Below are 23962 nucleotides of genomic sequence, written 5' to 3'. Positions count from 1 at the left end.
AATAGTATTGTTAGGTTTAGTTACAATAACGATGACTCTATGGCTACAACAATGTCTATTCTTGTTATTTCTGCAAGATGCTTCTTACTTGTTTTATTAAGTGATACAGAATTTTCCTAGGTGCATACAGGCATAAAGGTTTTAGCATGCTTTCTTCATTGAAATGCTGTATTCAGTTTTTCTCTTCCTTAACCATTTAAATAATTTATGATATTTCTATTCAAAGGAGCTCCTCAGCTTCTGGTGTTTAATCTCTTTCACCTTTTGAATAAATCGGAGGTCAAGACATAGCTTCCTCGTCTAGAGTCAGTGCTCTTGATTATGTACTATATATAGGCTTTCCATAGTTTGCTATCCCTATTGTAGAGAGTTGTCTTAACGTTTGTACTTAGCTTCTTGAATAATACAGTCGCATTGTTGTCAGGCAGTATTTTCTTAACAATGGTTTACTATCTGACAATATGGAACTATCTGAAAGTGGCCTACTGTATGATAGAGAAAACATTCACTTTTACTAACTGGGGACCATTTGTGCTTGGGGTTTCTTTGCTCCACAGTGATGAGAAGGATTTTTAATGTCCAATGCCTGTCTTATTTGCTCTACTGGTTTATCACGTACATTGTTGTGGTTTTGAACCTTAAGAATTGAATGGACTCTGCTGATACCTTGTCCCAAAGTCTTAGTATTGATCTGTGTTGCTTCCAAACTCCCACTCCATTCACTTTCTGAACAGCTTTCTCTAGAATCAGGACTTTTTTGGACCATAATAAATCTTCCAAGGAAACTTAACAAATCCTACAACAATTCTGCCTCTTATGAACACTGACCTTAAGTCACCATAGGTGCATTTCTTGAATAATCTGCAGAGATAGCTCATGAAATCATCAAAGGATTCCCTTGTGTGGTGGAGCACTTCTCTTAAGTCCTGCTCTTTCATGATATGTCTTCGTTCTGAGGTTATAGTAATTATCAAAGACACTCAGTATCTCTTCAAAAATACCTGTTGCTTCTTTTACCCATTTATACCTATTGCTACAACATAATTTGATATACTCCCAACAGTGCTTCCAAGTGTATTTATTTGTTCAATCCATATGACACCATCACAGTGGCACATAACCCTTTCAGATCCAAGTACAACAATTTTAACTTTCTCCTTTATGCAATCATTATCTGCTACCATGTTCTAATCCAGAAAGTAAATTGGTCATAGGTAGTGTTGGCATCAATCTTTAGTTAGTTTTACATTTATTTACCGAGTGAAGAATTATAAGCAGAAACTTCCTGACTCATCCACACCATAATTTTGTTCAGTGAGTCCCAATATGCATTCAAGTGAGATCCCATTTATACCCTCCACCTGCATATAATTAAATACAACTGATATATAATTAACAGCATGCATGAAGTGGCTCAAGTGTAATATATTTCTAGAGGATTATCCTGAGGTTGCATTAGCTGAATTCGTATTAAGCTGGACAGCAGCCAGATAATAGGAACTATATTTAATAACACTCCCTCTAGGTTTTCCTGCCACTGCTCAGACCTCCAAAATCCATGTGCAGCCATGGCTTCTGGAACTGAAAGCCAATGAGCATGATTGATGAATAGCAGCAATATAGCTTAGATGGAACATTGATTATTAGTGTAAAACTTGTGTCGGGAGATAAATTTATTAAAACCAATCAAATATTTTCAAGGCTTTAAATGAACGAAGGCAATCAATTCAATTAACTTCAATAACCTGGGTCAGAGAGCAGTAGGTAAAGGCCACCTGCACCAGCTGAGGCTTTACAGCAGCAGGGTTCACATCATTGTCAATGGTACCTCACAAACTAGTGTAGGTTTTCCAGCAGTATTGAATAAAACCAAGTGAAAAATACATACTTATTCATTATTAATTTCAGCCAACTCATGAAAACAGATTCCAAGCGAATATTAGGTATGTTCCTAGAAAAGCTGTGGAAATTCTGAGCATAGGTCACCCTGGGTTGTCCTTATATACTTCATAGAAGGCTCTGAAGCAACTGTCAGGGACCAGTGTGATTAACGACTTTGGCATTTAGGATCACCGTGAAAAAGGGCAGATAGAAAAATATTAAATATGAATAGGGCAGTAAAAACAGAATAATGACAGTACAATGTTTCTATTACACTAAAAGAATTCTGAACAAAGGTACTGCAGAGTTAAGGGCCAAATGAACGAACAAAATACATTTTCTTTGAGACAACACAACATGGCAGGTGTAATAAATACTCAGGGTAGACAAGCAGGATGCTGGAAGAACACAACAAGCCAGGCAGCATCAGGAGGAGGAGAAGTTGATATTTCGGGTGTAACCCTTCTTCAGAACTGGGGGTGGGTGTAAGGGGAGCCGCAGATAAAGGTGATGAGAGGGCAGGGTGGTGAGGTAGGGATAGGTGGAGACAGATAGAGGGTACGACCTGGTTGATTGATGGGAGGGATGAATCCAGTGGGTGGCAAGGAGGTGTGGAAGGGAGGAGGAGGCTCTGGGAAGAGAGTCTGAGGATGGGAAGGGAGGTTATTTGAAATTGGAGAACTCAATGTTGAGTCCTCTGGGCTGTAGGCTGCCCAAGCAAAAGATGAGGTATTGTTCCTCCAATTTGTGGTTTGATTAGTCGTGGCAATGGAGGAGGCCAAGGACGGTCATGTCAGAGAAAAAATGGGAAGGAGGATTAAAGTAGACAGTGACTGGAAGGTCCAGTCGGCCCCTGCGAACCCGGCTGAGATGCTCGGTGAACCGTTCCCTAAGTTTACATTGGTCTCCCTGATGTAGAGAAGACCACATTGGGAGCACCTGATGCAGTATGCTACGTTGGAGGAGAAGCAGGTGAACTTCTGTCTCACCTGGAAGGACTGTTTGGGGCCCTGATGGAGGTGAGGGAGGTGGTATGCCAGCAGGTTCTGCATTTTTTCTGGTTGCAGGGGAAGGCACCAGGCAATTTGGGGTGGGGGGAGGGGGTTGGTGGGGAGTGTGGCACAAACCAAGGACTGTCGAAGGGAATGGTCCTTGCAGAAGGCAGATAGGGGTGGGTCTATTTGGAATTGGTGCAAGTGTTTATACGGGACTGGTGGAGTAGTAGGTGAGGACAAGGGGGACCCTATCTTTATTGCGTTTAGAGGGGTGGAGGTTTAGAGCAGTGGAACGGGGAATAGAGGTGGTGCGGTGAAGAGCTGGCTGGATGACAGAGGTGGGGGAAAGCACGTTGTTCAAAATACGTGGACATTAGGGATGCTTGAGAGTGGAATGCCTCCTTGTCCGAGCAAATGAAGCGGAGGCGGAGGAATTGAAAGAATGGGATGGAGTTCTTGCAGGATACTGGGTGGGAGGAGGTATAATTGTGAGAGTCTGTGGGCTTATAGTAAATGTCCGTCTGGAGATTGTCACCGGAGATGGAAAAGGAGAGTTCAAGAAAAGGGAGGGGGATATCCAAGATGGACCAAGTGAGTCTGAGAGTGGCGTGGAAGTTGTGGGTGAAGTCGATGAACTGCTCTAGTTCAGCCTGGGTGCAGGAAGCTGCACTGATGCAGTCATTGATATAATGGTAGAAGAATTGGGGCACAATGCATACATAGGTACTGAGGAAGGACTGTTCAACGTGGCTGACAAAGATGCAGGCGTAGCTGAGGCCCATCCAAGTGTCCATGGCCACCCCCTGGTTTTAGAGGAAACGGGAAGAGTTAAAGGAAGAGATATTAAGGGTGAGAACTAGTTCGGCAAGGCGGAGGAGAGTATTGGTGGATAGGGACTGGATGGATCTGTTTGAGACGAAGAAGCTGAGGGCCTGAAGGTCATCCTTGTTGAGTATGGATATCTATAAGGATTGCAAGTCCATATTGAAGATAAAACGCTGGGGGCTGGAGAACTGGAAGTTACTGAAGAGATGGAGGGCCTGGTTAGTGTCGTGGATGTAGGTAGGAAGTGCCTGAACCAAGGGGCAGCGGATAGAATTGAAATAGGACGAGATGAGTTTGGTAGAGCAGGATCATGCAGAGACTATGGGTCGGCTGGGGCAGTTGGGTTTTTGGCTCTTGGGGAGCAGATAGAACCGGGCAGTGCGCGGCTGGGGGACTATGAGATTGGAGGCAGTGGAGGGGAGATCACCAGAGGCAATGAGGCAACAAGTGGTTTTGGCCTGAGGCATCACGGTGGGGTTGTGGTCAAGGGTGAGGTAGGACGTGGTTCGGAGAATTGGCATTCGGCCTCTGCAATATAGAAGTGTATTTTCCAGATTACCACCGGCCCGCCTTTGTTAGCGGTGGTTTGTTTGATGGTGAATCGGGGATTGGTGCGGAGAGACTGGAGTGCTGCACTTCGGAGGATGTGACATTGGAGTGGGTGAGGGGGGGTGGAGAAATTGAGGCGACTGTTGTCACATCAGCAGTCAGCAATGAAGAGGGTCTAAAAACTACTCACCCTACAAAGAAGACCAATATTAAAATGAATAAAGAATCCCAATTTAGCACCTGGGAACTAATCATTACTTATATCGTGGATCACAATTATGAAGGAGTTCAGCAACATCACTTTAATTTTAAACCAGACCATGTATCTGTCTGACTCACTCAGTTATTAATGGGGCCAACTGACAAATTAAAATAATCAATTCACAACACAATTTCTCATATATAAATTCATGCTCTCTTTTATTGCAGATACTTAATTGGAAAATTGCCTTGAATTGCAATTCTTATTTGATTTTTTTAAAAGAAGTAATTTAGATGTCGAGCTGATAAATCAAAATCCTCTCAAAAATACACATATTGCTCATCATCTAACTCTCAGGTTTGATAACTAATGATAATAGTTGCATTTTTAAATATATTTTTCAAAAGAACACTCTTATCAACAATTGCCATCATGATTAATAAAATAAATATTTTAGACTGCAATTTTTGTCCCTATGCTCTTCAGCATGTAGTTTTCATCTATTAAATCGAATAGGGAGCAAAATACTAGCAGGTCTTGAATTTCCATCTGAGAATATGTATTTAAATTATCCTAAGAAAGGTCAAATTAAACAATTGAAGACAGAAGTGATTTAGATTGTGTTCTTGCAAATCCTGTCTGTCCCCTTCAAAGGTACTGATAACATGAGAAAAGGATGAACTGCATGGTTGAAGAGATTGTGTTCTAAAGATAAGTAAATATAGATGATATTAAATATTCCAACTGGATAGCATTAAAGTAAAAGGGGTTTAGAACTTAAGTACTTAAGTGGAGAAAACTGAGACAGACAATTACAGCATTGTATTATAAGCACCGTACTAAATTAGTGTTCCCTTTGTCATTATGTCTGTGTTTCCAGCATTATTTACGGCTGCCTTCATTAGCAGAGATCCCAACACCCTGATACATTAGCGCTACTTAAAGGCAGCATTTTCAAAGTGCACTAAGGTTTTCAAAGAATAAACTTGAGACATTGGTGGAAGATAGAAAGAACTGCTGCATTTGCAGGGGATCAGAAAGGTATCCAGATATGTGTTAAGGAGGCAGTGGGAGTAAGTAGCTGTGAAAGTCAATGTTACTCCAAGAACACAGGTAAGTCCGGAGTCCATATTTACCCCAGCTTCAACCTTCCAATTCAGCACTGCCCCCTTGAATTGTCCTACCTGTCCATCTTCCTTCCCACATATCCACTCTACCCTCGCTTCCGACCTCACTTTCACCCCCAGCTTCATCGACCTATCGCATTCTCAGCTACCTTCCTCCCCAGCCCCACCCCCCTCCCATTTATCTCTCAGCCCCCTTGGGTCACAAGCCCCATTCCTGACGAAGGGCTTGTGCTCAAAATGTTGACTCTCCTGCTCCTCGGATGCTGCCTGACCGGCTGTGCTTTCCCAGCACCATACTTTTTGACTCCATTATAGGAAGTGGCAAAACTGAGGCTACAGGCAGACAGATTGAACCAAATGATGATTAAGGCCTCTGCGTATCTAATCCTCCCTCCTTAATCCTACTTCTCCCTCAACCCTCATCACCTTTGACTTACAAGATGCAAATGATGTAAGAATACACTTTTAGCAGTCAGTCATTTGGTTGCACAGATCTTGAATATTGTTGTAAAGAGACACAAACTGCTGAAGTTTTCCATCCTGAAATCATCAGTACAAACACAAGGATGCCAAATTTCAAACTAACACAAAAATTTATGTTGTGGATGGAGGTGTTGTTTGGTCAACAAGTTGATTTAGATTGGTTGAGGCATTGCCATAGAGAAAATAACATGAACTGTAGGCTCCACCTGCTTCCAGATAATTCAAAAAAGGCTGCAAACTTCTTTAGTTGTAGAGAGTGAGATTCTGCTTGTGAACAAACATTGCTGGCTCTGGAACAAACCTTGTGCCATTTTTGAATGACACGAAGTATGAGGAGCCTTGTTCCCTATTGCTTTCCCCATGGCAGTGCCTTGGCAAATTAAAGTCAAATTGCAAATCTTTCAGCACCCCTTTCTGCCTGTAGTAAAAATGTTGCAATTATATGAAAGTTAGCATTTGTGCATTTATCCTGATGAGTAAAAGATCAAAACTTTCAGCAATAGGTCACTCTTCCACTTCTTACTTTCTTCTGTTCCCAGCTACTTAAGAAACAAATAACCAAAATGAAGGGAGTAACTTAAAACAATCACCATCACCAGAAAGTCACTGGGAAAACTATTAGACCTAATGACAGACCAATGCCAGGGACCTGATGGCCTGCATATTAGTGTCTTAAAGGAAGTGGCTACAGAGACATTATAAACATTTGGTTATAATTTTCCAAAGGTCCTTAGAGTCTGGAAGAATCCCTGTGGAATGGAGAATAGCTAATATAACACATTTATTCAAGACAGGTGGGAGACAGAGAGGAGGAAATTTTAGGCCAGTTAGCCTAATATATGTTATAAAGAGAAACTGCCATTTTAAAAGGATGTAGCAGGATACTTTAAATCATTATGCAATCAGGCAAAGCCAAGACGTTTTTGTGAAGGAGAAACAGTGTTTGAGCCTTTTGATGAAGCAATAAGCAAAATGGATAAAGGGAAACCTATGAGATGTAGTGCACATGGATTTTCAACAGGTTTTTGATAAGGTGAAACGTTAAAGGTTGTTACACAAACTAAGTCCTCATGATAACTTCTGATTATGAAATTATGGTATGGAAGTAATATTAGAATGAATAAGGGGCTAATTAGCAAACTGGAAACAGACTGGAGTGCTAAATGGGCCATTTTCAGGTTAACAAACTTTTACTAGTGGTGTGCCACAAGGATAATGCTGGGACTCGATATTTACAATTTACAGATGAATTTGGATGAAAGGATGAATGTCTGGTGGTTAAATTTGCTAATGACATTAAGATAAGCAGGATATTAAGTGGCCAAGCAAGGGTTAAAAGGGATATTGGAGCTGAAAATGTTTCCTGATGAAGGGCTCATGCCCGAAACGTCGATGCTCCTGCTCCTTGGATGCTGCCTGACCTGCTGCGCTTTTCCAGCAACAGATTTTCAGCTCTGATCTCCAGCATCTGCAGTCCTCACTTTCTCTTAAAAGGGATATTGTTTGATAAGAAAGTCTGCAAAAAATAAGACAGATATAGCAAATGTGGGAAAATGTGAATCAGATCTCTTTAGCAGGTGGAATAGAAAAACAGCATAATATTTAAATGTAGAGGCAGCAGAACATGGTAGTGCAGAGGGATCTAGTGGCCTGGTACGAGAATGATAAAAAGTTGGTGTGCATGTACAGCAAGTGATTTGGAAGATAAATAGATGAGAATGTGTTGCAATAGAAATGGAATACGTAACATGGAACTTTACTGCAGCCATACAAAACCCTGGCGAGATAACAAAGATCACAGAACTGTACAGCACATTACTTTACATGTGGAGCACAGTGTACAGGTTTGGTTGAATGGATTTAATTGCATTACAAGCAGTTTAGAGGGGGCTCACTCAACTGATTCTTGAATGAAGGGCTTATCCTACAAAGAAAGATTGAACAGGTTGGGCTTATATTTATTGGTGTTTAAAAAAAAAAGAGAGTGGGAGATGATCTTATTGAAACACGCAAGATTTTGAAGGGAATTGATGGCATTGATACCGGGAGGATGCTTTCTCCTGTGGGAGAGACTAGAACTTGTGACACAGTTTAAGAATAAGAAGTCTCAGTTTTAAGATGGAGGTGAGAAGGAATTATTTTCTCTCAGATGGTTGTTAGTCTGTAAAATTCTCTGCTCCAGAGTTTAGTAGAGTCTGGGTCACTGAATTTATTCAAGGCTAAGTTGGCTCGATTTTGATTGACAAGGAAATCCAGGGTTATAGGAGCCAGACAGGAAAATTAAATTGAAACCACAACCAGATTAACCATGATCTTAGTGAATGGCAAAAAAAAAGAACAAGTGTACAAACAGCTGAATACCTACTATTAATGCTTTGTTTTCAAATAATAATTGCAGGTGTAATAAAAATGATTGATATAACCTTTGTCTTGCTTAACCTGTGCTAAGACCTGGTGTAAAACCTTATAAAATGCAGCAAAGCATTACTCCAGTTAATATAAGTAGATCCAGAAACACATTGTAAATCCCCACCATTAGGATATACACAGTGAAATCCAGTGAGAAGGTCCTTAGCTCTAAGATAATAAGTTGATGAATTGATTAAAATGTGTTGGTTCCAAAACAATGTATGGACAAACTCTGAAAATATATTAATAAAACAAAACCAAAAAGTGCTCTTTAAGATTCAATGGCACAATATTCAAGTTTCATAGAAATATGACTAATTCATGAACAGTGCAAGCAGCTCACAAAATGTTTCTGACTAGTTTCTGATGAAAGGCCATCAACTTGAAACTTCAATTGTTTCTTTTTGTTCAGATGCTGCTAAACCTGCTGAGCAATTCCAGCATTTCCTGTTATTCATTCCAGAATCTATAGTACTTTGCTCTTATACTTAAGCTAAGTCTGAAGTTTACTCATGCAAGATATTGAATAGAATGAAAAATAAGAAAGATCTCTCAAAGGTAGCATGAAATAGAACATAGAACATAGAACATAGAAGAATACAGCGCAGTACAGGCCCTTCGGCCCTCGATGTTGCGCCGATCCAAGCCCACCTAACCTACACTAGCCCACTATCCTCCATATGCCTATCCAATGCCCGCTTAAATGCCCATAATGAGGGAGAGTCCACCACTGCTACTGGCAGGGCATTCCATGAACTCACGACTCGCTGAGTAAAGAACCTACCCCTAACATCTGTCCTATACCTACCCCCCCTTAATTTAAAGCTATGCCCCCTTGTAATAGCTGACTCCATACGTGGAAAAAAGATTCTCACTGTCGACCCTATCTAAACCCCTAATCATCTTGTACACCTCTATCAAGTCACCCCTAAACCTTCTTTTCTCCAATGAAAACAACCCCAAGTGCCTCAGCCTTTCAGCCTTTCAAAAGAGTAAGCTGAAAAAAATTGAAACTTCTGGCAGTTTAAAGCCAAGGCTAAGTATCATAGAATCTCTACAGTGTGGAAGCAGGCCATCTGGCCCATCAAGCCTACGTTGCTCCTCTGAAGAGCATCCCACCCAGACCCACCTCATCCCTATAACTCTGCATTTCCCATGGCCACTTCATCTAGTTGCACATCCATAGACACTATGGTCAATTACCTAACCTGCACATCTTTCGACTGAAATCATGAATCTCTCAAATTTGAAGATAGAAAACTTTAACTGACTATAACACACAGAATTAGTAATGATGATCTGTAGGGAAAATTCCAAGGGCAGGATCCAGCAACCATGTCTAATGACTATGTCAGTCTTAAAGACAAAACTTATAATGGTGCAGAGATGAATGACAATTCAGATGATTGGTCAGAATACAAAGAACAGAGAATGACTAAAAGGCTCATTGGGAGAAAGCTATTGGAATATGGGAGGAAGCTGATTAAAAATGTAAATAAGTGAAGATGTTAAAAACGAAAAGAGTAAGTAAAGTTATTATTGGTGCTTTAGCGAGTGAGAATGTGGAGTTAATGGTAAATAATAAAGAAATGGCAGGAGAAATGAATGAATACTTTGTTCTATCTTCTCTGTAGAGAATATAAAAAATATCCAAACATGTTGAATCGTTGAATCCAAAGGCAGGGAAGTTATGCCAGAGCTTACAAGGTGATAGCTAGACCACAGCTGCAGTACAGTGCGCAGTTTTGACCACCACAGTATAGCGAGGATGTGATGCTTCAGAGAGAGTTTCAAGGAGATTCAGCAGGATGGTTCCTGTGCTCTGAACTCCAGTTAAGCAGAGGCATCTGATGGAGACCTGATTTGTGGGTGGCACGGTGGTTAGCACTGCTGCCTCACAGCGCCAGAGACCCGGAGGGTTTTCCCTAATCCTACCAACTAAGGACCTTTCATGTCCCCTCCTTGCTGCTCTTAGCTCTAAATAAAATTAAAATTAAAATAAAATTAACTCTAAAATATTACATTAACTTAAAAGATATTGATTCCCAATGTGTTAGCCAGCAAGTACATCATAAAATAAGGGAAACCCAAGGAACCTGTTGTGTGATGAGGCAACCTGTTTCAGTTAGAACAGCAGGAAGGTCGCTTCATCACTTCCCCAGGACTACAGAGGATAAAAAGAAAATCAATCAGCTTGGGATCAGTATCAAAATCAATCAGCTTGGGATCAGTATCAGAATGTACCTGGTAGCAATTATAGATTTAAGATGAGGACAATATCTAGTTTCTGCATAAAGCTCTAATGTATGTAAAGTACCATAGAATTATAAGCATTCATAGCACAGGAGGAGGCAATTCAGCTCACAGCTTGTTGAACCTCTTTCCTGAAGAAATCCAAACCTAATTCAACTTACCTCGTCTCTCCTGTAGAATCACAGATGTTTGCAGGATAGAAGGAGTGCATTTCCTAAGGACTATCTCATATCACAATGTATAAGCCAATGAGACATTCATGTCAATTTTCATTTTTTGGTTCCAAAATCGACATTTAGGCCCATATTTGGCATAACGGTTAACCTTTCATTTTTTAACCAATTAGTACATGTTTGGGGTTAAGTCATAATTGGAATTGATCTCAACTTGTCAGCTCAGAGATACATGTTTAGGATTACTTTAATCTCATAAGTTGACAGATGGGAATCAAGCAGGTATTTTGGGCTGTATTTTGAAAATGCACATGAGCAAAATTAGGACAACTTGTGCCAACATCGGTACTTCATACATTGCATTCCACATACAAGTTGAAATAATTCCACAGAGGCTGATATTCTATCACCAAGTCACCCTTTACATATGACTAGTACATGGTCTCTGACCAGCCAGTTCAGAGCCAGTGCCTAGAAACAGGAGATTCTCTGAAACCCCTGTATATATCTGTCAACCAGGGCTCCCTAATTGGGTTAACAACCCCATTCAAGGATAACATAGTCAATGAGATCCACCTGGCCTTCCTTCCAATCACTATACAATTCGATTCCCATTACTGGAAGGACTCTCTGAAGCTTCAAAAGGTTGACCTATACATGTGCTAAGATATATGATACTTTGAATGTCTTGTTAAAAGGGAGCCATTGATCTGATTAACTAAGGTAAGCTAAAAAGCTTCATATTAATTAAAACATGAATATTTAAACAAATAATGTTTTCTCACATTAATGGGAAGCTATAAGATATTAAGGTGAGAAACTCTGAATTTTTAGGAGATGTGAGTGTTCATCCTTACCTAAAAGCTCTTTATAGCTCTGGATTAGGAGTCCCAAGTTCAAGTTCAACTGCTCTAGAGGTGTGTAATACACTGCAGCGTCACAGCGCCAGAGACCCGGGTTCAATTCCCGTCTCAGGCGATTGACTATGTGGAGTGTGCACATCCTCCCAGTGTCTGCATGGGTTTCCTCTGGGTGCTCCGGTTTCCTCCCACGATCCAAAAATGTGCAGGTTAGGTGAATTGGCCATGCTAAATTGCCCGTAGTGTTAGGTGAAGGGGTAAAATGTAAGGGAATGGGTCTGGGTGGGTGGCGGGTCGGTGTGGATTTGTTAGATTAAGTAATCTAATCTAATCTAAAATATTTATTTTGCTTTTTGTTAACAAGTGACTGAGATGTTTGAGGAGCAATATTACCACCTCACATGTCTACGTGTTAATGATTCATTAACCAGAGGTAATGATGGATCCCAACTTGGCTATTTATAGCTCAATAACACCAAAAGGTGCTGCAGTCTTCTCACATCTGCATCACTTACCATGAGGAGGCTTTTATTAGAAAATAATATAAAAAATTGTGTTTATTCATGTGAGATCAAATCGGTCTTATTTCTACTTTTTGTTATTTGAGTAAGAAAGCTTGTATTTAGTTAAAAAAAAGACAAACTCAACTATTCACTTGGGCTGCTACCCAAAACCTAATTAAATGCTGAGAGTATGCTTCCTCTCCTGAGGGAATCTCAAACTAAGGGACATAGTTTCAAATAAAGACATCTCCTGCAGGACTGAGCTGAGGAACAGTTTCTTCAGAGCACTATTAGTCTTTGGAATGCTTTACCCCACATAGTATATATATACTAAATATATTCAAGACTGAAGTAGACAGATTCGTTGATTGACAAGGGATTGAGGGATTATGGGAGACAGATAGGAACGTGGACTTGAATGTAACAGTAGGCTTAAGGGGCCAAATGGCCTCTCCTGCTCTTATATTCTTATGTTCTTAAGCTTGATGTCCTCTTCTTCTGTCTTGCAGATCCCATGGAAATCTGTCACAATTATCCAGGCAAACTCTGAAGCCCATAAGGGCTACTAATGGAGGACTGCATTGTTCGAGATATCAACTTTTGAAAGAGTTATTCAGATTGTCCTGATGAATTTTAAAAAGGCTGACCCTCAAACTTCAGGTTGATGTTTACTAAGGTTTGTAAGTTTCTGCCATGGGTCTCAGTTTCTTCAATTGACTAACTCTTGACCTACATTCTTTTGGCCACATGTCTTTCAATTCCTATAATGTTCCTACAAAACTATTGTCTCCCCTTAATTTCAACTCAATGGCCAATGTTAAGAAAGTATTAACATAAAACATAGAATTTAAAATTAAATCTGGTCATATTGTACCTCTTTATGGATAAGTAGGTTATTGATTTATGTCTGTTCCTTTGCTGGATATATCAAGCATCCAATTGATGCTTCAAATTATCATCTGCTCTGTTACCTGATCAGGAAATTTGTAAGATTGGGTGGTGGTCTGGATAAAGAGAAATTTCTTCATCCAGGGAGTGATGAACCTGTGGACTTTTCTGCCAAAGAAAGGAGTTTAGGCCAAAATGACTGTTTACAAGAAGAAATTAGATATAGTTCTTAGAACTAAAGGGACCAAAGGGCATGGGGCAAAAGCAGGAACAGGAACAGGATGTTGAGTAGGATAATCAATCAGGATCAAAATTGAATGGCACAGCAGGTACAAAAGACCGAATGGCCTACTTCTGTTCTTATTTTCCATGTTTCTAGTTCCACGTGTTGTGGATAGTGCTTTAGGGTATCTTAGCCTGGGATTCAAAAATGCAATGCTCTATTACTAAAATTTATACAGCTGTGGCTTTCCTGAACTAATCATTAACCTGCAGGGCATACATTTTCTGCAGTCAAAAATTAACTCAGTTGAAAAAAAGGAATTGTTTTCTGATTCTGACTCTTTGGTTAGATCTGCTGATGTATCTTAAATAGGAGAGTATTTGTTATTGGATATTGAAATAAGATCTGTACTAAAAAATGCTAAGTTGTTTTAGTCTATTCAGTAAAGACTGAGACATTGGATTTTGGTTATCGTTCCTAGAGACAGAAAAAAGAATTTACAGTTTCTTGAAAGTGCCCTAATGTTTCATCCATAATAAATTACTTTGAAATACAGATACATTTTTTAATGTGAGCAAACACATCAAATATCTAGTGTACAGCAAGGTCCCATAAACAGCACTAAAATTAATTAGGACATTAGGAGCATTACTTTTCATAAACGTGCATGATATTTTTGACATTTGATCAGATGAACGTTAGTTCTACATTCTACAGTATTGAGACTTTCCTAACAAAGACTTCTAAAAATCAACAAAAATTTAGTGCATAGAGAAGTCATCTGCACTACACTGCTGTACTGGAACATTGGCTGTATACTGGCATGAAATGAGAACAATAGAGGGGTTCCATTAACAATGCTTTAATTGTATCCTGTGGATTAAGTAAAGGGACTGGCGAGCTAAAGCAGATGTCCTTCTTGAAGCCTGCTTCACAAGCAGTCAGGCAAAACCTCTGAAAGTGTACACAATGTCCAAATGGCTGAAAACCTCCCCCTTTCCCAGGTCCTGGTTCCTCAAATCTCAAATGGCCAGTGCTTCAGTGGAGGACAAAGGAAATGCTTTGAAGGCTCTTTGAGTTCTCTTTGAAGTGCAACATTGACATCAATGACTGAGAGGAACTTGTTCCAATCTACCAGAATGACAGCAACTTGTTAATCAACCTGCATGAAAGTTTTAGTCACAACATCTTAATTATGAGGTAGAACAGTGCCAGAAAGGGCAAGTATAGGTGTCAAATCTTGTGCTCCTGATCCACATTCTGATAGGGACAGCAGCTGGTGGAAATTAAATTCAATTAATAAAGTTGCAATTGAAAACTATTCTCAGCAATGAAACTTTTGATGTAGTAAGAACCTACCTGGTTCACGACTGTTATTTAAGGAAGGAAATCTGATATGCTGTAAGCCATTTATTTCAAAGTCAGTTAAGGATCAGCAAATAACACTGGCCAAGCAAAAATAAAAAGGCAGAGCTGCAGATAATATACACCGATTATGGGTTCTAGCACTCGATCAGTACAGTTAAGGATTGCTTTCATTGTCATTGTGCCAAGTTGCTTCAACCTTTAACTCTGCTGAATATAAGACCATAAGACGTAGGAACAGAGGTAATGCAGACATTAACCTAAAGGTTTCTCAGTTAGCCAAAATGAGGTTATAATGAGGTTATCAGAAGAATTGCCTTCATTTCTCTGTTGTCAATCCCTCAAATATGTCAGCGCAAATAATCAGATAGTGAATTATCCTTGCCAACATTGCCCATTTGTAAGTAATGAGCTGAAAAATATAAATAAATCTCATTATCTATAATATCCTTTTAAAAGGAAACTTGGAAGGAACTCTGATAAATGGCTTCTCAAAATTTACACTATATTTTCTAAGATGCACAGGTAAATAAAAAGCATGATCTGTGCAAAATAAATACATCAATACCATTTAATCTTACATTAATTGTCTAAGAATGGTGCTGATTTCAATCAACCAGGAAGCGGCATGTATGGGGGAGCTGATGGCCTTGTGGCTGTTAATCTAGAGACCCAGATAAGGCTCTGCAGCTTGAATTCCACCATGGCAGACGGAATGACGAGCATGAATCCATTGCTGATTGTCGAAAAATAATCTGGTTCACGTAAGTCCTTCAGGGAAGGAGTCTGCCATCCTTACATAGTCCAGCCTTCATGTGATTCTAGACAGCAATGTGATTGACTCTTAACCACCCTTTGGGTGATTAGAGATGGGCAATAAATGCTGGCCTAGCCAGTGATGCCCTCATCCCATGGATGAATTTTTAAAAACTAGTTAATTGAGTAAAAGATTGATTGTTAAGTGAGAAGTCAAGCAGAACCTGGCTGCTTTCCTGTTGGGACTGAGCAATGAAAAGACATCATCACCCAATTTCACAAATTTCCTGACCATTTGATATAGTAGATGATAGTTTCCCGCCAAATACTTTCAGAGACTGTGAGGCAACTCAAGTGAGAAAGTAATGGTTTTAACTTACTCTGGTACATAACTAAAGAAATAAATTGCCTACTGGAAGTTTCAGGGAACTAGATTTCTGTAGTACTATCTTCTGAAACAGAAACAGGTTTGTGCTTTGCCTTTTCAGCTGACATTGTGATTCTTATTCCAGTATTCATATAGTTATTTTTCCCTCATATTTACAAATTCCACATTTCCCCTCTCCTATTTCTTTCTATTAAAGCTTCCCTTTTAAAATTATGTTTCAATATAACATCACAACAATGCATAACCATTACTTTATACTTTCAGTTTTAGAGAAATATGTTGCAGGTTCATAGTTGAGTAGCAGTCATTACAAGTAATTTTTAAATAATATGGATGTTAAAAATATATTTCAGTATCAGATCATTAATGGCAATAAAATTATTATTATATTATGCAAACAATTTTGATCATGGAATCCAAACTGGAACACTCTTAACATTTTTAAACTTACACTTAAAACAATGAGAATATTTACTAGAATTTATGTGACAGGGTTCTGCAATAGCTGATACTTTCAGGAGAAGATTTGATGATGTAATAAAGGAACATATGAATTGAACTTTATCTGGAATCAGCACTCAATAAAGTGTTTAAAGAATGACCAGTCTGAAGGATGTAGCACCCACAAACAGAACAATCCATTTTCCAGATGAACCAAGAGCACTGAACTTGACATTGTGCAGCTTTATGCAAGGAGTTTGTATGTGATAGGAAATAGCTCAAGAAATATTTTTACTTCTTCTCTGCCTGTTAAATAAGTCCTTCACATTGGCTCCAAATTCATACTGTTAATAGTTCACCCTCTTCATATACATTCATCTTGATTTTAATATCTTCGCAAGTTACCACCCCATCCCAAACCCTCTTTCTACTTCAACATTTTGAACACAATATTGCCTTCCACCTGTGCTCACCTTTCCTCCATGTCCATATTCCACGAAATCAGAATGCTAACTTGGCCACAGCACCAAAACAGCTCATGTCAAAGTAACAAATGACATCCTCTGACAGTGACTAAGTCAAACTAACCCTCATCCACTTTCTCAACGTCTGTAACTTTAGACATACTTGAGCACAGTATCCTCCTCCAGACTCATCCAGCTGGGTGAGATTGCACTCCATCTGTTTCCATTCTCAACACCTGCAATAATGTCTCTTCTCATTCCATTGTCAAAAGTATCCTCCCAAAGATTTATCCTTACCCCCTCTGACTTCTCATCTATATGGTGCTCATTAGAGGTATTGAGGTTAATCTTATGATCCCCTGCTGCAATATATGAGGGTGGGTGGGGAATGGAGGATATTCAGGCATATAAAACAAAGTTTAACAAAAGTCATAAAATAGAGACCTTACAGTTGTTAAGTAAGGAAAATTTAAATGCATATTTCCACTATTGCCACATTAACAGTGAGCAGGCAAAGGTGGAAGGAAAGTGGCCAGAAGGCGATTTGTCCAACTCAGGGTAAAAGGCGGGTAAGGATAGGAGTACTTACCCTTTGAAGGTCCTCTGTGCCCATCAAGCGCATTCAATCATACATCATTCCTCTCACTGAAATCCCAATCTCTCTCAACCAAAAGTCCTGTACTAATGCAGTATCCATGGATTTTAAAAACAGTCATAGACTGTTGACATTACTGTCAAGACCAGCATTTATTGCCTATTCCTGATTACCTTGGAGTCTGTGGTGGTGAGCTGCACACTTAAACCACTCCAGTCCCAAGGTGTAGGAACACTCACAGTCTTGGCAGAAAGGAAGTTCCAGGATTTGACTCCGTGACGGTGAAGAAACAGCAAAACTATTCTAATCAAGATAATATATGGTATGGAGGGGACCTGCAAATGGTGAGTTTTCCATGTGTCCGCTGTCCTTCTCCTTCCAGATGGTAGTGCCATAGTTTTGGAAGCTACTGTTTTTCTGAGTCCCTGCAACGAACACTCAACCATGTAGTGCATCAGTATTAACAGGACTGAATGGTGGAGGTACTGGACAGGGTGACAATCAAGTGAACACTTTAATCTGGAGAGTATTCCACCAGACTCATGATTGTGCTTTGTAGATGGAAGACAGGCCTTAGGGAGTCAAGAAGTGGGCAACCCACCACAGAATTCCTAGCATCTGATCTGCATTCTAGCCACAGTTTTTGTGTGGCTGGTTCAGTTCACTTTCTAGTTAATAGTAATGCCCAGGATATTGACAATGAGGGCATCAGCAATGATAATATCACTGAATGTCAAAAAAGATGGTTAGATTCTCTATTGTTAGAGATGGTCATTAACCAGAACTTAACCAGTGCAAACATTACTTGCCACTTATCAGCCCAAACCTGGATGTTATCTCAATATTGCTGCATATGGACAAGGGATAGTTCAGTATCTGGTGCTGAACATTGTTTAAGAATCAGTGAACACCCCCCAATTCTGACTTTTTGATGGAGGAAACATAATTGATGAGGCAATCATCTTTGATGATTCTAAAAGGATGTGTAGGTTAAGTGCATTATTCAGGGGAAATATAGAGTAATAGGGTAAGGGAATGATAGGGTAAGATACTCTTCAGAGATTGGTGAGGATTTGTTGGGCCAAATGGCTTATTTCCACACTGTAGGGATCCTGTAATGTTATGAAGCAGTCAAAGATAATTGGATGAAGGGCACTACCCTGCCTGCATTGACGTCCTGGGACTGAGTTGCCTCTGGCTTTGTGCTAGATATAACTACAACTAGCTTAGATTTTTATCCTCTGATTCCCAATGACTCTTGTTTCGCTAGGATTCCTTGATGCTCTCCTCAGTCAAATGCTGCCTTGATCTTAAGGGCATTCACTATCACTTCATTCCTGGAATTTCCCTTTTGTCAATGTTTGGACCATGGCTGTAATCATCCCAGGGTCTGAGTGGTCCTGGCAGAACCCAAATTGAGCATCAGTGAGCAGTTTGTTGTGCAGCATAAGATACTTAATAGAAGCAATGATGATTTCTTTCATCACTTTGCTGATATTCAAGAATAGACTGATAGGGCAGTAATTGGCTGAGTTGAATTTGTCAAGTTTTCTTTGTGAACAGGACATACCTAGGAAATTTTCCACATTTCTGAATAGATGTCAGTACTGTAGCAATGCCAGAACATCTTGGCTAGGGGCATAGTTATAGGGCACGTGCTCAGTACTAGTGCCAGAATGTTGTCAAAGCCCATTGGCCTTGGTGTATCTTGTGCCCAATCATCAATGTCTTGATATCAAAGGAAACATACTAAAGGTATGAAAGAGGAACAAAAGTAGGTTGTTTGACACATTGAGCTTGCTCTGTCATTCAAGAACTTATGTAAAATTTGTTTATGTTTCAAATTCCAAATTATTTGATTTTCTTGCCGAACAAGAATCTATCTTCCACTGCTTTAAAAGTTTTCAATGATCTTGTCTCCACTGCCTTCTGAAGCAGAAAACTCCAAAGTTTCTAAAAGAAAAAAATTCTCCTTGGTTATGTCCTACAAGGGTAACCCCTAAATTTGAAACCATACCCCATAATTCTGGATTCATCCTAAAAGAGGAAACATTCTTTCAACATCCACCTTTCGGGATCTTCTATACCCCAGTCATCAACTCAACTTGTAAATTCCAGTGGAAACAAAAGCCGTGCATGTCCAACCTACCCTCATACGACAATCCACTCATTTAAGGTAACAGTTTATTCAATCTTCTCCAATGCATTAACATCCTTTCTTAAATAAGACGACGAAGATTGTTCAAAGTATTTGAGACATGCTCTCAACAAAACCCAGTACAACTGAAGTATAACATCCTCAATTATTTTACTCAATTCCTCTCCTAATAAAGGAAAGCATCCTATTCAACTTCTGAACTATATGCTAAAACTCCATACTAACTTTTTGTGACAACTGCAGTAGAACACCTAGATCTCTCTGCAGCTTGGAATTCTCTATTTAAGCCATACTCTGCTTTTTCATTTTTCCTTCTCAAGTGAAGAATTTCACTTTTCCCCAGATTTTTCAAATTTTTACCCACTCACTCAACCTGTCTACATCCATCTGCAAATTCTTCACAAAATAATTTGCTACCTATTTTGTGTCATCTGAAAATGTATTATCCTCCCTCTTCTTGTGAGCAGAAAGGTTATATTTGCTACTTTCCAGTCTGTTGGAACCTTCCCTGAATCTAGAAAAATGAATTAAATTGGTTGCAGGTTGACATCTGTGATGCTGGGGACCTCAGGAGGGTGGATCACCCTCTCAGCACTTCTGGCTGAAGATAGATGGGAATGCTTTAGCTATGTCTTTTATACTAACGTGCTGTGGTCTTTTTAGAATTTGTTGCAGTCCCAGCAGTGACCAGTACTGTGCCCTGGCACTGATGGGACTACTCAGCTGCTGGTCAATCAGATTGTCCAGCATCTTGTTGGTTGAGGCTTCCTGTGCCTAAAAAGGAGAGTTATAGTGTCATCTTAGTAAGGCTGGCCCTCGTGTACTTTCAGTGTGTTGTTGAGCAATCCTTTTCATGGTGTGAGATAGGTGAGGAGCGATATATTCTCCTAGGGTAAAATTTGCCCTGTCATCAAAAAGTTTCTACCTGTGTGCTGATGATGCCAAGTTCCAGCATCTCCTGGTGTCTCTATGTCATTGATTTGTCAGACTGCTCATACAACATGCAGTTCTCGATGAGCAGTAATTTTCTCAAACTAATTAACAAAATAACTACATCTGCTCAGTAACACCATCTGGCTCTGCCCCTATCTCAGCTCAGCTTCTGTTGAAACCGTCATCTATGTCCCTTAGAGCACTTAACTATTCTGATACATTCCTGAATGGTTTTCCATGTTCTACCCTTATGTTTTCACTTTAACCAACTCCCATTTACCTATTTCTGGTCTGCTTTGGTTCCCAGTTTGCGACTCATCACATTTAAAGTTCTCATCCTTGTTTTAATGCCCACACTGCAAAAGGCCTTAGACCTGCCTGATTCTAATTTCCTCCATCCTTACGGCCTTCAATATAACCAAATTCATTCAATGCATTTGAGCATTCCAGACTTTTAATATTCCACCATTGGTGTCTGTGTCTTCATTTGCCAAGGCCCAAAGCTCTGGAATTTCATTCAAAAACCTCTCTGCCCCATCCCTTATTTAAGATACTCCTTAAAACCTTATTAACAAAGCTTTTGATTATTGGTCTTATTTATCTCCTTATGTGGCTCAGTGTCAAATTTTGCCTGATAGTGGATAATCCTAAAGAAACATTATTTTAAAAAGTGTAAATAAAAGTTGTTCTTGTTAATATCATATTTCTATCATAGCTTAAAACCAACTAAAAGCAATTCATCCTAATTGCTATTACATTATAGTAGACTAAACAAACCATAGTTTGCACAACTGTACCTGCACATTTTCTCGAAGATCAGTTGCTTCTTTTAATTGTTGAACAACAGTCTTGAATATTTCATCTATAGATTTTATCAAGATTGTTCTCATGCTAGCATACTCTCTTGACCTTTTAGCTTTTCTCACAGAAAGGCCACGTTTGTGAGGTTTCCCTCCACCTCTCCTGTTAGTGATTGCCACATGTACGAATAATGAGGCATATGGTAAAGTTTCACCTGTCAGTGACTGAAGCGTCACATGTCTGTATCCTGGTTGTAAGCATTCAAAAGGAATCGTATACTGAGCAATAAATTCATCTCCAATGTAGTCATCATCTAGAACCACAAATCGCACCATTGCCAACTCAGGGAGGTTAATCTGGAATTCAAAACTCTCATCAAAAATGGGATTCTCTCCATTTTGGTTAACCGTTTTAGTTCTTTGTTCAGCACAGTCTGCAGGGATTCCATGGATCTCAACATACACATAAGGATCTACGACATCACCTTTAGAACCCGAGCCTTTTGGCTTTGGAAAATTTTGGCCACTAATGATTTTGATGTGGAGGAGTTGAGGAGAAACACCTGGCACTGAATCTTTAGTATTAGCACTGAAATAAGAAACTTCTTCTCTCATGATGGCAGGACGAAGCACGTATCCACAATTCCCATTCTGACGGAACCAACCAATGTTAAGGTCCATCATTAGACCAGGCGTCTGGTAATTCATTGCTACTACTTGGCAGCCACATTTCCAAAAGTCCTGAGGATTCATGTTGCTTGAATCTATTCTCATTGGATTTGGAAATATTCTGGCCAGGAAACGCTTATTATAATTTACAAAGTCCTTTGGGTATTCGTTCGCAAGTTTCGTGGCAGTTACTTCATTGAATGAGCAGAATTCCCAAAATTTCTGATTTTGAAGTGAGTCTGTAAAGTCTTTAAACATTACAGATTTACAAAGACTCACCATGTCTGAGAGTTCTTTGCAGAGCTTAAACTTTCTGTTTGAGACTACATTCTGTTGGTCTGTATTCTCATTCGACACCCTTTTTGCCATTGCTGCGCCTTCATCTTCATCTGTAATATCACCTGCAGAGCCTGTGAAATTTGCTGGCAGCTTTTTTGCCTTTAGCAGAATTTTCTTCTTAAGGACTTCAGGGGAGGGTAGGTAACTGTCATCAACAGAAGGGGGTTTTGTGTACAGTTTGTCTCCAAATGTTTGTTTCATATGTTGGATCATCACCTTCTGCTGTTTTAATGAACAGTGATTTTCTAAACACAAAATCAAAGGATATTCCGATGCAACAAAAGCATATTTGTTAATTATGTCAATAACCTGGCGGAAGACTATCTGTGATGTCCTAGTATGACCTGTATAGATGACTGGTTCATTGTCAGGACCATCCCACGCATCCACCTCAATACTTCGACACCCCATTTTCAGAGCACGAATATATCCTGTGATATCTGAGGGACCTTGGAACTGATCCTCAATCAAGTAGGTGTTGTGTGATGCATTTATGTAATAATGAGACACGGGTTGTGTCATGTCCTGACAAACCTTCTTGTGCTCTGGATCAAATATATGGCATTCAGGTGAGATGAGGTACTTGGTAAAACCATCCAAGGAAAGCCAACCTCTTTCCTGTCCTTCTCTTGATGGCTCATATTTCTGAATAATGTCCATGCTCACTTGTTCCGTAACATGTGGCATTCCCTGCTCAGCTTCCAAAAACATCATCAGGTCCTTGGAATCTAAAAATTCTTTATTGCTTGAAAACTGGACTAACAAAAAATATATTTCTGGTCTCGTGCAAAGCTCATGATAAACTTCAATCAGTTCCTCTTTGATAACATCAGTTCCTACTTTTTCTTTTGCTTTGTGCAATTCTTTGAACTTCAGTTCGATTTTGGCATTTTTCAATCCCGAGTTCAGATTCTTAACAAGCTGTACAGCTTTGTTAAATGGTATATGTCCTACACCTTTTGTATCAGCTGCAGCAAAAACACTTGAAAGCCATGATGTCCGCATGTTATTGTGACTGCTTTCTATCATGTCTAATGTGTGTTTCCCATAGGAGATCAGATACCGTAGGCCTGTAACCCAAATATTTGCTACATCTGCAGAATTAGCTACAAGGTCTAATGACTCATAGTTTTCTCCATAAATTATTGAAAATGCACAGTCTTCTGAAATATGATCATAAATAGCATTGGTGCGAAACATTTCTGTATTTTTTCCCGTTCGAACTTCTTTGATTGAAGTTATGTCGATTTTTGCTTTATCTGATTCTTTCTTCGAAGGATCCCATCGAAGGGATTGCATGTCTGCATCCAAAAGAAAATAGCGGTGATAGACTCTGGAATTGGAGCGAATTTTTTTAAGTTCAGAGCCTTCAATCATTGAATTGATACAATCACTGGCACTGCTGATCTTCTTTTCGGTTGGCATGCTGCTGAAGGAGACTGTTTTCTTTCTCTCCTTTCGTTGTCTGGTGCCATCCTGCAAAGAGGAAAAAGTTCTATAAATAAAAATGTTTACGTGCAAGATCTTAGATAACACATGCAAACTTCTGTTCCCTTTGTTTGGAGAATGGATGGAAGGAGCAAACACGTGGAACTGTTGCACTTTGAGACTACAAGATACTGACAGGATAACTGATATTATAAACAACAAAGATAAGCAGCTTGTTTTTCTCCCTGGTATGTC

The 23962-nt window shown here is 39.5% G+C and overlaps 1 protein-coding gene across 3 annotated transcripts in view; it reads right to left on the bottom strand.

Annotated features, from left to right (window-relative positions):
• Positions 1-23755, bottom strand: part of LOC122549935 (inactive phospholipase C-like protein 2) — a 131250-nt gene extending 107495 nt beyond the window's left edge. Inside the window, exons 1-2 of one of the 3 annotated variants that reach the window (XM_043690187.1) lie at positions 21269-23751; positions 12579-14502 (exon numbers count right to left, since the gene is read on the bottom strand). In XM_043690187.1, coding sequence (XP_043546122.1) covers positions 14410-14502; positions 21269-23704 — 2529 coding nt within the window. In that variant the 5' untranslated portion in view covers positions 23705-23751 and the 3' untranslated portion in view covers positions 12579-14409. Of the gene's footprint in view, positions 1-12578; positions 14503-14554; positions 14648-21268 lie in introns of those variants that run through there. The other 2 variants (XM_043690188.1, XM_043690186.1) reach the window with 2 other exon arrangements.
• Between the last annotated feature and the right edge of the window lie 207 nt (positions 23756-23962).

This window comes from Chiloscyllium plagiosum, chromosome 5 (assembly GCF_004010195.1).
Source record: "Chiloscyllium plagiosum isolate BGI_BamShark_2017 chromosome 5, ASM401019v2, whole genome shotgun sequence".
Taxonomy (NCBI): domain Eukaryota; kingdom Metazoa; phylum Chordata; class Chondrichthyes; order Orectolobiformes; family Hemiscylliidae; genus Chiloscyllium; species Chiloscyllium plagiosum.
Note: the sequence above shows the minus strand (reverse complement) of the source record. Positions and strands in the feature narration are given on the sequence as shown.